At 42.6% G+C, this 15,213-nt stretch overlaps 1 protein-coding gene across 1 annotated transcript in view; it reads left to right on the forward strand.

Moving 5' to 3' along the window:
• LOC122554032 (stAR-related lipid transfer protein 9-like) overlaps positions 1-15,213 on the forward strand; it is a gene marked incomplete at its 3' end in the record, with an annotated part of 253,157 nt that overhangs the window by 162,047 nt on the left and 75,897 nt on the right. The window contains exons 9-11 of the mRNA XM_043698518.1: positions 6,889-6,961; positions 10,351-10,418; positions 12,848-12,945. Of these exons, the coding sequence (XP_043554453.1) occupies positions 6,889-6,961; positions 10,351-10,418; positions 12,848-12,945 (239 nt within the window). The remainder of the gene's footprint in view (positions 1-6,888; positions 6,962-10,350; positions 10,419-12,847; positions 12,946-15,213) is intronic.

Below are 15,213 nucleotides of genomic sequence, written 5' to 3' on the forward strand. Positions count from 1 at the left end.
CTGTGCCACCATGCCACCCACTAATCAGTATAATCAGTAAGGTCGCCGATGACACAAAATAGTGTGATAAATTGCAAGGAGGAAAGCCTTAGCCTACAGAACTATATGGAAAGGTGGTCACATGAGCAGAATAGTGGCAAAGGAAATTTAATCTTGAAAAATGTCAAGTGATGCATTTTGAGAGGACTAACAAGGAAAGACAGTACATGTAGAATCCTATGACTGTAGGAGGTACAGAGAATCAGAGACACTTCAGCTTGCACGTCCATAGGTTGTGCAGAAAAGAGGATAGCCAGCTAACATGGCCAAGGTATATGAAATATTGTCCTTATTAGTCAAGAGTGTGGTGCTGGAAAGGCAAAGCAGGTCAGGCAGCATCCGAGGAGCAGGAGAATCAATGTTTCGGGCATGAGCTCTAATGGGCTTATGCCCAAAGCATCGATTCTCCTGTTCCTTGGATGCTGTCTGACCTGCTGTGCTTTTGCATTACCACACTCTTGACTCTGATCTGCAGTCCTCGCTTTCTCCTATGTGTCCTTATTAGCCAAGTACTTGAGTACAAGAGCAAGGAGATTAAATGGAACTGCATATAACATTAGATAGTTTTCCAGCTGTGTGGCCTATGTGCAGTTCTGATCATCACACTATAGAAACATTGTGATTGAACTGGAGAGGGTGCAGAAGAGATTCACCAGAATGTTGCCTAGGTTGAAGTAATTCAGCTATGAAGAAACATTAGATAAGCTAGGGTTGTTTTCCTTAAAGGAGAAAGTGAGGGCTGCAGATACTAGAGATCAGAGCTGAAAATGTGTTGCTGGAAAAGCGCAGCAGATCAGGCAGCATCCAAGGAGCAGGAGAATCGACGTTTGGGCATAAGCCCTTCTTCAGGAATGAGGAAAGTGTGTCCAGCAGGCTAAGATAAAAGGTAGGGAAGAGGGACTTGGGGGAGGGGCGTTGGAAATGCAATAGGTACTATCTACTGTCACCTATGTCTCACATAGGGAACAACAATGGATTAGCTAAGGTGAACCATGAAAAATATCCATTTTATTGAGTCTAACCTTAGGAAAGCAAACAGATTTACTCTGGCATTACAGCAGAGTCAGGAAACTTCACAATTCACTGAAGCCAAAATAAAAGAAAATCCTTGATTTTCTCACTATGGACACAAAATTTATTCTCTCTCTCCCAGTTCATACTCATGACACTAATGGCAAAATTATCATTGGTAGAAATTGTTGACAGAAATGTGAACTGTAAAATAAGTCTCACTAGTAGAGGTGGTGGTCAGGCTGATTAGTGAATAATACTAATGTGGAAAATAGCCATGGATAGGCTGGGCATATAAATAATCTCTTGCAGACAAATTGTTAGATAATATTTGAAATTGGATCTGAAACAATGATTGCTTCCCATTGATTGGGAGATGGATTATTAGAAAGTTGCATTAATTAGGTTAAATCACCAAAAAGCTCATATTCCAAAACACCATCAAATTTGAAATGAACAGAAGAGAAAACAGAATAAATCTAGACGTACAGGTTAGAAAATGCTGAACTTTGAAGCATATTGATTGTAAGAAAAGAAAACTGAAGGAGGCAAGCATTTTCACAAGTCAATTTCTAGGTGTTTGTAAATTAGATGAAAACTGAGAACAAACAAGATATATATACAAGGATTGTATGAATTGCATAAGTCTATATAAAAAGATCAGTAATGACATATGAACAATGATTATACACAATGAAATCCCATTCCCAGGTCAGATAGCATATGTTCAGGATTAGGGATGTGGGGCTTTGGTCTGGTCTGGAAGTTTATATATTAAGTATTAATGGACTGGAATGTAAACTGTTTACATATAAATGACTGATGAATAATTATTTAAAATTAATTTTGTCAGATTAATTATCATTGTGATTTTACCCACAAAGCATGTTTTTCCATCACTCGGTTACTATGTAGTTTCAAAGCTATAGTATCAGAGGTGTAGAAGATGTTGACTGCCTTGACTCACACAGATATGACACATCACTGAAAAATTCAAGTAGAGAAAGGGAAAAAATAAAAAGACACTTTATATCTCAATCAAAGAAAATTAATTAATTAACCATTAAGTAGGAATGTTTCTTTGGCAATGCTGTTCACAGCAATGACCTCCCAATTCATAAAAATATTTCTGACTGAGTTTGGTAATTAGAATCATTGGTTTTCCTAACCTGCAATCTTCTTCCTGACCTCTCCGCCCCCACCCCACTCCGGCCTATCACCCTCACCTTGACCTCCCTCCACCTATTGCATTTCCAATGCCCCTCCCCCAAGTCCCTCCTCCCTACCTTTTATCTTAGCCTGCTGGACACACTTTCCTCATTCCTGAAGAAGGGCTAATGCCCAAATTGTCGATTCTCCTGTTCCTTGGATGCTGCCTGACCTGCTGCGCTTTTCCAGCAACACATTTTCAGCTCTTGTTTTCCTTAAAGCCAGGGGAGGATCTGATTGAGGGATACAAAGTTCTGAGGAGCCTAGACAGGGTCGATAGAAAGAAACCTGTCCCCTTCGAGGGGTCAATACCAGGAAGCACAGTTTTAGAGGTGATTTGAGAAAAGATGTTTTCATGCAGAGTGTTGTGGTACCTGGAACTCACTGCTTAAAAAGGATAGTAGAGGCATTTAAAAATTGTTAAGATGAGCACTTGAAATTTACACATAAAGCACAGAGCAAACACTTCAAAATGTAGATAGATATTTGATGACTGGTACAGACAAGATGGGCCGGAGGCCGTGTTTCCATGCTGGAAAACCTCAATGATTCTATGAGTAAAAATTTCCCCTAGGAATTTGTCCTGTGGTAAAATTTAGCATTAGTTTGAGAGGGAGAAAACTGTTTCAGAAACATCTATTCCATAGTTAAAAAAAAGGAGTGAGCACTGCAGATGTTAAAGATCAGAGTCAAAATGTGTGCTGCTGGAAAAGCCTAGCCAGTCAGGCAGCATCCGAGGAGCAGGAAAGTTGACATTTCAAGAATAAGCCCTTCATCAAGAATGTGGGGGGTGCCCGAGAGGGCTGAGAGATAAATGGGAGGGGGAGAGGGACTCTGTGGAAGGTAGCTGAGAGTGCAATAGGTAGATGAAGGTGGGGGGTGATGGCGATAGGTCGGAGCAGAGGGTGGAGCAAATAGATGGGAAAGAAGATGGACCGATTGGACAGTTCAAGAGGGCGGTACCAAGTTGGATCTGGGATAATGTCAGGGGGTGGGAGATGAGGAGACTGGTGAAATTGGCATTGATTCCAAATGGTACCAGGTGGTCCCAAGGTGGAAGATGAGATATTCTTCCTCCAGGCATCTGATGGCTAGAATTTGGCAGTGGAGGAGACCCAGGACTTGCATGTCCTTGGCAGAGTTGGAGGGGGAGTTGAAGTGTTCAGCCACAGGGTGGTGGAGTTATTCAGTGTGTGGTGTGTCCCAGAGATGTTCTATGAAACGTTCTGCAAGTTGGCATCCCGTCTGTCCGATGTAGAGGAGACCATATCGGGAACAACGAACACCGTAGATAATGTGTGTGGAGGTGCAGGAAAATCTCTGCTGAATGTGGAAAGATCCTTTGGATGGAGGTGAGGGGAGATGGTGTGGGCGTAGGTTTTAAACCTCTTGTATAAGGTGCCAGGAATGGACGGTGAGTTGGTGGGGGGTGTGTAGACCTAACAAGCAAGTTGCGGAGGGAATGGTCCCTGCAGAATGCAGTTAGGGTTGGGGAGGGAAATATATCCTTGGTGGTGGGGTCTGTTTATAAATGGCGGAAATGGCCAAAGATGATACATTGTATCTAGAGGTTGATGGGCTGGAAGGTGAGGACTGGGGGGAGGATGGGGGGTGTTCTGTCCTTGCTGCAATTGGAGGGGTGGGGTTCAAGGGCAGAAATGTGGGAAGTGGAGTAGATGCGCTGGAGGGCATTGAATACCACATGGATGGGGACGTTGAGGTCCTTGAAGAAGGAGAAAGTGAGGACTGCAGATGCTGGAGATCAGAGCTGAAAATGTGTTGCTGGAAAAGCGCAGCAGGTCAGGCAGCATCCAAGGAACAGGTGAATCGACGTTTCGGGCATAAGGGCTTATGCCCGAAACGTCGATTCTCCTGTTACTTGAAGAAGGAGGCCATCTGGGATATTCTGTGGTGGAATTTGGGCCAGCACGGTGGCTCAGTGGTTAGCACTGTTGCCTCCCAGCACTGGACACCCGGGTTCGATTCCAACCTCGGGCGACTATCTGTGTGGTGTTTTCACATTTTCCCTGTGTCTGCGTAGGTTTCCTCCAGGTCCTCCGGTTTCCTTGCATAGTTCAAAGATGTGCAGGCTAGGTGAATTGGCCATGCTAAATTGTCCATAGTGTTCGGGAATTTGGAGTTCAGATGCATTAGACAAGGGAAATGTGCAGTAATAACGTCGGGAAATGGGTATGGGTGAGATACTCTTCGGAAGGTTGGTGTGGACTTGGACCCAAGGGCCTGTTTCCACACTGTAGGGATTTATGATTTTCTGGTCTTCCTGGGAACCGATGTGGTGTAGGCAGAGGAATTGGGAGTAAGGGATAGCGTTTTTATAGGAGGCAGAATGTGAGGAGGTTATAGTCCAGATAGCTGTGGGAGCCATTGGGATTGAAGGAGATGTCCATGTTGAATCTGTATCCCGAAATGGGGTTTGGAGAGGAAGGGGAGGGAGGTGTCCAAGATGGTCCAGGTGAGCTTGAGGTCAGGGTGGAAGGTGTTTATGAAATTCATGAACTGTTCAACCTCCGCAAATAATGGCACCAATACAGTCATCGATTTAGTGGAGGAAAAGGTGGCGAATGGTGCTGGTGTAGCTGCAGAAGATAGATCCTTCCACATCCGACAGAGATTTTCCTGTACCTCTAAACAAGTCATCTTTTGTGTCCGTTGCTCTCAATGTGGTTAAACAAGTCATCTTTTGTGTCCGTTGCTCTCAATGTGGTCTCCTCTACACTGGGGAGCCAGGAGGCCAACTTGTGGAACATTTCAGAGAACGTCTCTGAAAACACTAAGCAACCCCACCACCCTGTGGCCAAAACTTCAACTCCCCCCTCCCAGAATATGCAAGCCTTGGTCGCTTCCACTGCCAAATTCTAGCCACCCAACGCCTGGAGGAAGAATGCCTCATCTTCCGCCTTGGGACCCTCCAACCACACTGGATCAATGTCGATTTCATCAGTTTCCTCATCTCCCCTCCCTCAACCTTATCGCAGATCCAGCCCTCCAACTTGGCACCACCCTCTTTACCTGTCCTACCTGTCCGTCTTCCTTCCCACCTATCTGCTCCAATCTCGAGTCTGACCTATCATTATCATGCCCCACCTTCATCCACCTATCGCATTCCCAGCTACCTTCCCCCGAGCCCACTTGGGTACCCCCCACATTCCTGATGAAGAATATATGCTTGAAATATCGACTTTCCTGCTCCTCAGGTGCTGCCTGACCAGCTGTGCTTTTCCAGCACCACACGTTTTGACATAGATAAATAAGAGTTAGTAGGGTTGAATGAGCTGGAGTAGATTGGGAACGGAGTTAAGAGCAAAGTCAGTTGAGGACCACTGGTAGAATTTTAAGAAAATAGTTCATGGCTCACAACTTAGATATATCCCACTGAGAAAAAGGGATTCTCAGAGGGAATAAGCTAATCAGTTAAAAATCACACAACACCAGTTTATAGTCCAACAGGTTTAATTGGAAGCGCTAGCTTTCGGAGTGACGCCCCTTCATCAGGTGGTTGTGACGCTCCGAAAGCTAGTGCTTCCAATTAAACCTGTTGGACTATAACCTGGTGTTTTGTGATTTTTAACTTTGTACACCCCAGTCCAACACCGGCATCTCCAAATCATGGTTAATCAGGGTGGTTAAATGTTGCATGAAATTGAAGAAAATTCCTACAATGTGATAATAATACTCCAAAAATACTAACTTTTCAAGTGTCAAATGGAAGAGAGGAAATAAAATCAGTGAATATTACTAGAGTCAACCACTGACATGGTCGCTGACGGATAAGTCCCATGGGCCTGATGGGATAAGTCCTAGAGTATTAAAGGAAGTAGCTCGAGATAGTAGATGCACTGGTAGTTATCCACCAATCTTATTTACCGTATTCATGCACAATAACCCCAATGTAGACTTTATTACTTTCTCTTACACAGAGGCCAGCTGATAACTTAGTATTTCCTCTTTGCGCAATGTTGAACTACTCTGTCCTTCTGCACTACCTGGTGTACTTAAATTTGTACTTTATTCATCTTTTTTAAAATGTATGATTCTGCCCATCCCCTTAGCAATTTAGTTTTAACCTTTCCCAATTACACTAGTGAACCTCTATAGGAAGGCATTGGTTACAGTCCTGTCGAGAGGCAATATGTTCCTTTGAATAAGTGCTTTCTGCATGAGAACTGATCCCAATGCCCCAAGAACCTGAAGTCCTCCTACCTGTACCATGATTAAAGTCAATCATTGACTTCCCCCCCCTTTACCCTTTCTACTTTTGGTTCTTGCTGGCACGTAACACTGACAGTAATCCAAAGATGACTTCCCTTTTGAAGTCCTATGTTTTAAATTCAATATAACTTTCAAAAGGAATTGGAATACATAAGAACAAAATAAATTGTCAGCCCATGAGAACATGTTGGAGAAATATAACTAATTAGATTGAGCTTTCAAACAACTGACACAAGTATAATGGGCCAAAGGGCCAACTGTATTGAACAGGGCTATGAAATTAACTTTAGACTTTGAGTTAAATAATCTATGGTGTAGAGAACAGAAAATGATATGTAATGTTACTTTTGATTTACATTAAGATCCTTTTCATTCATTTGTTGCATATTTCTGTTTCAGAATCACTGCTGCTACCCACATCCATGATGCCAGCAGCCGATCCCACGCCATCTTTACCGTCCATTACACTCAGGTTTGCAAAATATAGTTTTGACATGTTTTGGTCTGCCTCTTCCAATTTATTTTCTTAACAGAGTGCACTCTTTCCATGCTAAATCCTCTTCTAAAATTGTGCACCTCCAGCCAGTGCAATTGGATTTTGTTACCTGACTGCTACTCGCCGACTGGAAATGTTTTACAAGTAATAAACTGTCTGTTTGTTTAGTCGTCATTCATGTCCTAAAATGAAACCTTTAATTAATCCTTTACCATGTATTGTAAACCTTCACAAGCCTTGCGACCATGTATTGTATTTGCTATCCTCAGAAGATGGGAATAGGAGGAGACTATTTATCGCCTCAAGCCTGTTCCGCCATTCATTTAGGTCCTGGCTGATCGGCATCTTTGAACCACTTTGAACATAGAACACTGTTGCTCTTTTTCCCTTCATGTACTTCTCTTTATTGATCTCAGCTTTGAAATATTCAAATAATGAATTTCCGCTGACGTTTGAGGAGACAGAATTCCAGATTCCAGTGTAGCCTTTATAGGATGATCTGCTTCCTGACATTGCCCCTGAACAGCCTGGTTCTCATTTTAAATTATGCCTACCTTGGTTAGGCTTCACGCCACAGAGGAAGTAGGATCTGCCTGTTGACTTTATCAACTCCTTCAGGGTAGCCTTTTATCTTCTCAAAGGAATACAAATTCAGTCAATGCAATTTGTCCGCATAAATTAGTTCTGGTTATCATTGTTTTAAATCGGTGCTGCACTCCCTCCAAGCCCCCTTCCTGAGGCTTCATGTCTCCGATCAGTACACACTACCGCAGATGCCTTTCAATGTATCCTAGTACAGAATCATGGCAGTGTACTGGAGGAGTTGTCAGGATGGAGATTTTTCGCTGTGCCGAGGGAATGATTTTGAGGGAGATGGGGGACTCTCTTTGTGGTGGTCTATGCTCGACCACATCTAGGATTTTCTGGGGAGCTTCAACTCGATGTGATTGAAATTGGGGTGTGGCTGTCCAGTAATTGCAGAACCATTGTTGATTTTCTAACTAGGTTGCAGGAGGTTATTTCTAGTGATCCTTTTTTTTTTGCTGAATCCACTGATCAGGAAACCCAGGAAAAGACACCCACCCACCACTGTCCCAACCATGCGAGGAATCCTGCAGTGGCACTCCTGCAGACTAATCTTCTGATCTCCCTCTCTTCCCCTTTATTTTGGGCTTCTGCTCGGTAATTCTCTGAAAACCTGAGTCAAATTGAGGAAGTTGCTATCAGCTGATCACAACTATCCTTTAATGTTAAGAACAAAAAAAAACTGCAGCTGCTGTAAATCGGAACAAAAACAGAAATTGCTGGTAAAGCTCAGCAGGTCTGGCAGCATCTGTGGAGAGAAATTAGAAATTAGAACAGTTCTGAGGAAGAGTCACTCGAACTGAAACGTTTATGCTAATTTCTCTCCACAAAAGGTGCTAGACCTGCTGAGCTTTTCCAGCAATTTCTATTTTTGCTAATGATTTAATGTTCTTATCGCCCTCTGCTAAGGTGAGGCTTCTATTGTTTCATTGTTTCTTTAAAAAAAAATCAGTTTCATCCTTTCAGACCAATATTTACTCACTTTTTTATTAGAGTCATAGAGATGTACAGCTTAGAAACAGATCCTTTCTTCCAACCCGAACATGCTGACCAGATATCCCAACCCAATCTAGTCCCACCTGCCAGCACCTGCCCCATATCCCTCCAAACCCTTCCTATTCATATACCCAACCAGAAGCCTTATAAATGTTGCAATTGTACCAGCCTCCACCACTTCCTCGTGCAGCTCATTCCACACACGTACCACCCTCTGTGTGAAAACATTGCCCCTTAGGTCTCTTTTATATCTTTCCCCTCTCACCCTAACCTGTGCCCTCTAGTTCTGGGCTCCCCCACCCCAGGGAGAAGTCTTTGTAGATTTATTCTATCCATGCTCCTCATGATTTTATAAACCTCTGTAAGGTCACCCCTCAGCTTCCGATGCTCCAGGGAAAACAGCCCCAGCCGATTCAGCCTCTCCCTGTAGCTCAAATCCTCCAACCCTGGCAACATCCTTGTAAATCTTTTCTGAACCCTTTCAAATTTCACAGCATCATTCCAATAGGAAGGAGACCAGAATTGCATGCAACTTTCCAAAAGTGGCCTAACCAATGTCCTGTACAGCTGCAACATGACCTCCCAACTCCTGTACTCAATACTCTGACCAATAAAGGAGAGCATGAAAAAGCCTATCTACTCGCGACTCCACTTTCAATGAGCTATGAACCTGCACTCCAAGGTCTCTTTGTTCAGCAACACTGCCTCGGACTTGACCAATAAGTGTATAAGGTTGAAACTTTATTGCTGGAACAGCACAGCAGGTCAGGCAGCATCCAGGGAACAGGAGATAGGTAACCTCCTTCACTGTCCACTACACCTCCAATTTTGGTGTCATCTGCAAACATACTAACTGTACCTCTTATGCTCACATATAAATCATTTATATAAATGACGAAAAGTAGTGGACCCCAGCACCAATATTGTTTACAGCTAATCTTATAATTTGCTTTATTTTGTGGTCACCAATTGTTAGAACAAAACTAAGAGCAGTTTGCTCAGGTGACATCAGTTATCCCTTTCTTTGTTGCCAGAGAGATCTTGTGAGTAGTGTGTACAAAAGATTGCATTTCGTTTGTAACTTTCCTTGGTGCTGTACTGTAACATGTTGACTTGTGAACATGGACAGAAATTCTTGACCTCACCCTAACAAATATGTGCCAACTGTTGGACTAGCAGAGGGTCAATGTTGTGTGGCATATGTTGGCTTTGAATAGGAGGCATCTCCTCCTAGAGATAAGGTATGAAGTTCTGCTCTGGTTTGGACTGAAATATTTTAATGTTCTGTTTGAAATAAAATAGAATGCATGGTGTAGTATGTCAAGACGTACCACAAAACCTATCCAGAATTTAACCTTAGGTCATCGGTTAATTATTTATGTTTCAACAATAAAAGGCTTCTCTCGAGTGCGGGGAATAAAACCATAAAATTAAAACTAAGCCATTCATGAGTGAGGTCAGGAAGCACTCCTTCATCCATCCATTGGTGGAAAGCTGAAACCATTGTCCCCAGAATGTCCACAGCAGCTTTCAAATCTGAAAGGGTCTTGAAGGATATGGAACAAAGACAGATAAATGGAATTAAGACACAGAACAATCGTGATCTTATGAAATGGTGGAGCTAGCCTAAGGGATTCATTGTCCATTATGTTCCTGTGTATGTATTTCTATGGATACATTGGCCAATTAAACAGTGTTATGATTTAAAAAAAAATTAAAATACAAAGATTTTGCTCTAAATGTCTGTTAATGTAAAATAATTTATCTCAATTTCTGTATTTTAGGCAATTTTGGAGAGTCACCTTCCATCAGAGATAGTTAGCAAAATTAACCTTGTTGATTTGGCAGGCAGGTGAGTCACTGGGTATTTTGTATATTAGGAAAGATGACTAATCTGTAGTAACACACAGTTTTTTGTCAGTCCACAATCTCTCAATTGATTAATGGGTTGATTTTGATGAGTGGAGCCTTGTGCATGCATAGGGCTGGTGCATGTGTGGCTGCTGGCTTTTTGGTAACAGCGGGAGCATTCTTACTCTGTGCCAGCAAACCATTCTCAAACAATGTGTAAACCTTTCCCATCCAGAACCTTGGCTGAACGTAGTAACCTTTACTCAAGCGTTATTGAATCATTACAGTGTTGAAAGAAGCCATTTAGCACGTTGAGTCTATGCTGGTTCTCTAGAACAATTCGGTCAGTCCCATTTCATGGTTGAGTCCCTATATCCTGAAAGTTTTTTTTTTCCTCAACTGTCCATCCAATTTCCTTTTAAAATCATGTCTCCGGTGCTTTCTTGCAAGTGCGTATCAGGTCATTACTACTTGCTGCATAAAGAGATTCTTGTTCACACTCCCCTGTATCTTTTGTCCAAAACATTTATTCCATTTCCCATAATCCTTGTACCATCAACTAATGGGGACACCATTTCTTTGTCTCCCTCATCTTAATCTCTGAACATGAGCCATTTTCTCTCCAGACCCCTTTGTCTCTGCACCCCCTGTAGAGTTGAGCTGTTAAGCGCATCAATGAGTTATTTATTGTTTGAGCCAGGACCATGATGGCCAGGGTTCAATCATATTTTCTTATTTTTTCCATGAGATGTGGGTATTTATTGCCCATTTATAATGGCTCTTGAAGATGGAGAAAGTGATGGTGAGTTGCCTTCATGAATCACTGCAGTCCAAGTGCTGTAGGTGGATCCACAATGCTGTAGGGAAGGAATTCGGGGATTTGACCCAGTGACAGTCAAGGAACAATGGTGTATTTGCAAGTAACGATGGCAAGGGTCTTGGAGCAGAACTCTCAGGTGGTAGTGTTCCCATGTATCTGCTGCCCTTGACCTTCTGGATGGAGATGGTGGTGGATTTGGAAAGTGCTATCTAAGGATCTTTGGTGAATTTCTGCAGTGCATCATAAATGCTGCACACTGCTACTTCTGAGCATTGATGATGGATGGATTGGATGTTGAAGGCATGAGATAGGGTGCTCATGAAGCAGACAGTGTTGCTGCATTCATTGAAACAAGTGGAGAGTTCCATCACACTCCTCACTTGTGCCTTATAGACAGGCTTTGAGGAGTCAGGAGGAGAGTTACGTTCTGCAGGGCCCTACCCTCTGACCTGCTCTTGTAACTACTGTGTTTTTAGTCAGCGCCTCCAGGATGTCTTTTTGATTGGAATACCAGTTAGAATAGCTGAGCCAGCACACTCTGCGCTGCTCTACTCATTTTGGTCTGCCCAACAGCAGAGTACTGTTCCTCAACCTGCCAAAGGAGAGGCCACATTAGCATTGTAGATATCCATAAAATCATGAGGATTATTTCTTGGAACATTGAGACAACACTGCTTGAGTGGTTTCAGTGTTAATGTGGACTGAACCTCTCTCCTCTCCACCCCCACCCCCTCTCCCTGCTAAGTTGCATAGCAAACACATCCTCCTCAAAGACAGTTATCAGCTGACAGGTAACAAAGAATTTCTACTGACACAGAACTGCAAAAACAAATCCCTCTCCCATCTGGAATGCCAGTATCTCTGTTGGAAAACACTCCACCTCTGACAAACTGATGACAGCTCTACCTCTTATTGGAACATTGCCTGATGATTGCAAGTATAACTAGTTGCAAAGTGGTAACTTGTCTGAGTACTGAAGTCCCTGGTTTCAGCCTATTATGGAAAAGCTGGACAACTCAACAGCTTGAGGATGTGCCAATGAAGATGTGACCATTTGCTCCACAAGTGGAGCATAAGGAACTTATATTATGATGGTGGCCTTCCAAATCTCATCACCATCCACTAACTGAACTCGTGCCTTGGGAGATTCTTTCACACTGCACACTGAAGTTGCTGAATGGGTAGTTCATCTCAACATGGAATTATTACGGTTTCCCCAACAAAATAAATACAGAATTCAGTATATTGCACGTGTCCCTCAGCTAGACAAAAGAGAAAGGTAATTGTGAAAGAAGGAAAACACTTCGCAATTTATTTTCATTTGCATGTATTGCTTTCCATCAAAGAACTTGCATGTTGTATCATTAACTATATTCAAGTATCTGAAAGGCAAGATTATGAATTGTCATTATGAATCTGACATAATACACATTGTGGCATCAAACTTAGTTTACAGTTACGACAAACTGGAATAAATCATGAAGGTTTCAAACAAAAATGTAATTATGCCCCGTAACGGCTTTAGTTGTATTTTGATCAAGGTACTAAGGATTTATTCTTACTGAGTTTCAAAGAGATCTGTTTATTTTTCTTTAATTGATGTTTTACAGTGAGAGAGCTGATCCAAATTTCTGTAAGGACAGAATCACTGAAGGATCAAATATTAACAAATCTCTGGTTACTCTGGGAATAGTCATCTCCACTTTAGGTGAGATGTTGCCACAAACCTTTACACGTCATCTGGTAATGTAAGGATTTTTAAAATTAGACATACCTGTGATTTTATGTTAAGGTTACCATATATGTAATTACAAAACAAAAAGGACATTCTTGTAAGGAAAAGAAAGGCCTACCTTTAAATAGCACTTTCCATGCCTCGAGCCAATTAGAACATAGAACATAGAAGAATACAGCGCAGTACAGGCCCTTTGGCCCTCGATGTTGCGCCGATCCAAGCCCACCTAACCTATACTAACCCACTATCCTCCATATACCTATCCAATGCCCGCTTAAATGCCCATAAAGAGGGAGAGTCCACCACTGCTACTGGCAGGGCATTCCATGAACTTACGACTCGCTGAGTGAAGAACCTACCCCTAACTTCAGTCCTATATCTACCCCCCCTTAATTTAAAGCTATGCCCCCTCGTAATAGCTGACTCCATACGTGGAAAAAGATTCTCACTGTCGACCCTATCTAAACCCCTAATCATCTTGTACACCTCAATCAAGTCACCCCTAAACCTTATTTTCTCTAATGAAAACAGCCCCAAGTGTCTCAGTCTTTCCTCATACGATCTTCCTTCCATACCAGGCAACATCCTGGTAAACCTCCTCTGCACCCGTTCCAGTGCCACCACATCCTTCCTATAGTATGGCGACCAAAACTGCACACAATATTCCAGATGCGGCCGCACCAGAGTCTTATACAACTGCATCATGACCTCAGGACTCCGGAACTCAATTCCTCTACCAATAAAAGCCAGTACGCCATATGCCTTCCTCACCGCACGATTTACCTGGGTGGCAACTTTCAGAGATCTGTGTACATGGACACCAAGATCCCTCTGCTCATCCACACTACCAAGTATCCGACCATTAGCCCAGTACCCCATCTTTTTGTTATTCTTCCCAAAGTGAATCACCTCGCACTTAGCTACATTGAATTCCATCTGCCACCTTTCTGCCCAGCTCTGCAGCTTCTCTATATCCTGCTGTAACCTGCCACATCCTTCCTCACTGTCAACAACTCCTCCGACTTTCGTATCATCCGCAAACTTGCTCACCCAACCTTCTAACCCCTCTTCCAGGTCATTTATAAAAATGACAAACAGCAATGGTCCCAAAACAGATCCTTGCGGAACACCGCTAGTGACGGCACTCCATGAAGAAACTTTGCCATCAACTACTACCCTCTGTCTTCTTCCATCCAGCCAATTCCTAATCCAAACCTCCAACTCACCCTCAATGCCATATCTCCGTATCTTCTGCAGTAGCCTACCATGGGGAACCTTATCAAACGCCTTACTAAAATCCATATATACCACATCTACCGCTTTCCCCTCATCAACCTCCTTCGTCACCTTTACAAAGAATTCAATAAGGTTTGTGAGGCACGACCTGCCCTTCACAAAACCATACTGACTATCCTTGATCACATTATTCCTATCCAGATGTGCATAAATCCTATCCCTTACAATTCTCTCTAAGACTTTGCCCACAACAGAAGTGAGACTCACCGGCCTATAGTTACTAGGGTTATCCCTACTCCCCTTCTTGAACAAGAGAACCACATTTGCTATCCTCCAGTCTTCTGGCACTACTCCTGTAGACAAAGAGGACATAAAAATCAAGGCCAATGGCTCTGCAATCTCCTCCCTTGCAATCTCCATAGCGACCTCAGGGCTTTTTCTTTCTAAAGATCTCTCAGCTGGTTTGAAGTTCAAGCATTGTTTGCAAGCATGCAGTGACATAACAAAACAAACTGAAGGTAAACAACATTTAATTCACTTCAAAATTCAACTTTTAGAATCCTTCATGTAACCCACACAGGGGACCGTTATGACAGCATCTCGCTTGTTCCTATGAAATCATACTCAGTGCAAATTTGGATGTATTCCAATGCAATTTGCAAGAAATCTGAGTATTGCTTGTCATTTGCAGAATGGGCATATTTTTTGAATGTATTTATGAGATTAATCCTTTGAAAGATATTTCCAGGACCAGGTATATTCAGCACATTTAAGATATTTTAATTATTGTACCACCCTTTTGGTTTTCACTGTGAATATGCAAACAGCAATTGCTCCTGAACAGATTTAATTAAACACTGCTGTGATGGCTTTTTTATTTCTGTCTCCAGCTGTTGTGGGAATCAAAAAGCCAAGGAGTCAAAAATGAGGGACTCAATAAGAAGGCATTGTTCTCATTAGAATAGGGAAGGTTAAGGGGAGATTTGTGGAGATATTGAAATTGGT

The sequence above is a fragment of the Chiloscyllium plagiosum genome, chromosome 10 (genome assembly GCF_004010195.1).
Source record: "Chiloscyllium plagiosum isolate BGI_BamShark_2017 chromosome 10, ASM401019v2, whole genome shotgun sequence".
Lineage (NCBI taxonomy): Eukaryota > Metazoa > Chordata > Chondrichthyes > Orectolobiformes > Hemiscylliidae > Chiloscyllium > Chiloscyllium plagiosum.